The sequence below is a fragment of the Drosophila biarmipes genome, chromosome 2L (genome assembly GCF_025231255.1).
Source record: "Drosophila biarmipes strain raj3 chromosome 2L, RU_DBia_V1.1, whole genome shotgun sequence".
Classification (NCBI taxonomy): domain Eukaryota; kingdom Metazoa; phylum Arthropoda; class Insecta; order Diptera; family Drosophilidae; genus Drosophila; species Drosophila biarmipes.
The window spans coordinates 2,149,324-2,151,693 of record NC_066612.1 but is presented as its reverse complement, the minus strand read 5'-3'; the positions used below and the strand labels follow the sequence as shown (position 1 = coordinate 2,151,693).

The following is a 2,370-nucleotide window of genomic DNA, read 5'->3' as shown; positions in this document are numbered from 1 at the left end:
TTTACCGACCCGATATATCGTTTCCTACAGGTAATTCTGCCATTAACATAAGTGATTGAGGTTTTGCGGCATTTATTTGTTAATATCTTGGAGGTGAATCAATTGTTTTTTATCCCTTATTACCCCATTTTGTTAATTTATCGTATATATTTTTTGGCTTCTCAATAATACGATCTAGAAGGCTCTTCCTCCGCGTAGTAGTTCGAGGAGTAGCTGGGGAAATTCTTTTGTATTTCGTAGTTTTCTTCTGGATGCTTGGGGTATCTGGGGCTTTTTCATTGGGTTGCTCACTGATCTTAGTAGTCTTTGGGGTAACGCTGCTGGGCAGGGATTTTGACTTATTGGGGTCCAACTTTTCAAGTGGGTCCTGTATTGTTAGTTCTTCCGGGGCCACAGAAGCATAAAGGTTCTCTACAATAATCATTTCAGGAACTGGAGTTGTAAACGGTTGGAAAAATGTAGAAACTGTTTTGGAAGCAATTGGTGGACGCTTGGGTGGCTTTGTTTTCTTGGCGGTTGTCTTGGTTGCCTTGGTTGGCTTAGTTTGCCTTGGAGGCTTCGTTACTTTATGCGTCTTGTTCTTGTGTCTTTCGTTGAGCTGATCCAATATCTTTTGAATTTCCGCAAGCGTCTTACCTGGTTCTACGCTCTCCCTTTTGCGAGGGTCAATGCAACTGCGTTCGCAGTCCGTTCGATAGGAAAAGCCGTGGCGACAAGTCAGTCTCTGCATACACATAACCGCCGTGGGATTGTAGAACCACTTTATTTTCTTAAGTTGGCAATCAACGCTGAAGCGCTTCTTGCACCTGACTAAAAAAATACAAAATGCCATTTGCAAATGTTTGGAATTAGGGTTTTTCTTTTGTAATTTGTGAACTCACGCTTATTTTCATTGTTTCCTTCGACCAACAGCAGTAGATAGAGAAAGCCAAGCCCCAAGTACATGACTTCAAGAACGAGTGCGTCATGAAGATGAGACCATCCTTGAGTGAAATCGAAAACAGTAAAAGTTCGCTCCGCTCAAATGCAATTAGTTAAGCCGATTCTCCAGCGAGTCGAAACGATTTTGAAATATCTTTCTTTGCCTTAGCTTGTTGCGAGGGCTGACATGTTGCCAATCAGTCCGAGTGCCAAAAACTTGGGCAAACTGCGATCCTAGAGTAAACTCGCACATGAGGCGGTAGCATCTCGCAGTCTCCAAATAGAGTTCTATTTAACTAAAAGGCAAAAAGCACCGACCAGGCTCCGATTCGCCCCCGACCGAGACCGCGTTTCTTGCCTACGCTCACAAATGCATTTGTCTTGCCGAAAAACCCGCAGCCATGCAGCAAAAAGGAGATACAGAGCCCCAAACTAATCCGCAATTGGGGATGGCAGTGCAAGGAGAGCAGCCCTGAGTAGTTTTATTTAATTGTAGCGCACTAAGTGTTACTAAAAAACAGAGGTTGCAGTTCCGCAAAAAGCAAGTTAATAATGCCAAATTCTTCTTGCTAATCTTGTGAGTTAAGGTTAGCTTATAAAATCATTTAGGGCATTTCACATTTCTAATACTTTTTGTTGACTAACTAATTATATTTATAATTTATAGGGTCAAGGCAACACAGACTTGGAATAATTAATATAAATATTTATATTAATTCATAAAAATTTCCTCAAGAAATCCAATCAGTTGTTAATACAAAACAAAAATGAGGCGCCACCCTACTCTTTTAGAAATAAAGATAACTTTTCTTGGACCCACTGCATCCTAAGGATAGCAGGTATCTGCAGTAGCCAAGTTTTGGTAATCGCTGAACACATTATCTACCCGTACAATTCCTCTGCTCACGCTCCCATCCCCAGCAGCTGTTCTGGCTGACTCATTCGCACTCCAGCTCGCAGATAACCTGGCCAAAAAGGAGATTTCCAGCTAAAAGCACGCCAGCATAGAAATGGACCAGGGAAAGGCAAACGGAACCGAGGAGACTAACAAAAAATTCGGTGTGTTCTTGGGAGTTTTTGGCAAGTAAAGTTGCGCGCTCATGCGAAGAGCCGCAAATGTGTGCAATGGGCACAAGTTGCGAACTGGGCCGGGGAAGGGTATCCTTTTTTCGTGTCCTTTTTCCGTTTTTTCCCTTGCCCCTTTCAAATGCTCTCTTTGCCATTTCTTTCGGCAGCGGGTGAAAATTTCTATGTAATTTCGCGAGCGTGTAGAAAAAAGGTTGGAAATGCTTGGTGTTTAGAGTAACTGACAGGTGCAGCGCGTCTGTGTGCGAGTCCGGCGGGCGGAAGTGGGTGGGCGGTGTGTTTGTTTTGTGGCCGGTAGGTGGCGCACAAACATATGGGCGGGTGGCGAAAATCGGATGAGGATACAGCAAAATAAAGTAATTG

The 2,370-nt window shown here is 43.3% G+C and overlaps 1 protein-coding gene across 1 annotated transcript; it reads right to left on the bottom strand.

Moving 5' to 3' along the window:
• Positions 1-55: 55 nt before the first annotated feature.
• On the bottom strand, positions 56-975 carry LOC108029022 (histone H3.v1). Its single transcript, XM_044094050.2, has 2 exons — positions 882-975; positions 56-810 (listed from the first exon to the last, which is right to left on the bottom strand). Exons 1-2 carry the CDS (start codon positions 943-945, stop codon positions 110-112), a joined length of 765 nt encoding a protein of 254 aa, XP_043949985.2. The 5' UTR covers positions 946-975; the 3' UTR covers positions 56-109.
• Between the last annotated feature and the right edge of the window lie 1,395 nt (positions 976-2,370).

Excerpts from the sequence above, each read along its gene's own strand:
- LOC108029022 (XM_044094050.2), bottom strand. The coding sequence starts at position 945 with ATGTACTTGGGGCTTGGCTTTCTCTATCTACTGCTGTTGGTCGAAGGA. Across the intron at positions 811-881 it reads AGGAAACAATGAAAATAAGC|TCAGGTGCAAGAAGCGCTTC; the intron begins GTGAGTTCACAA and ends GTATTTTTTTAG.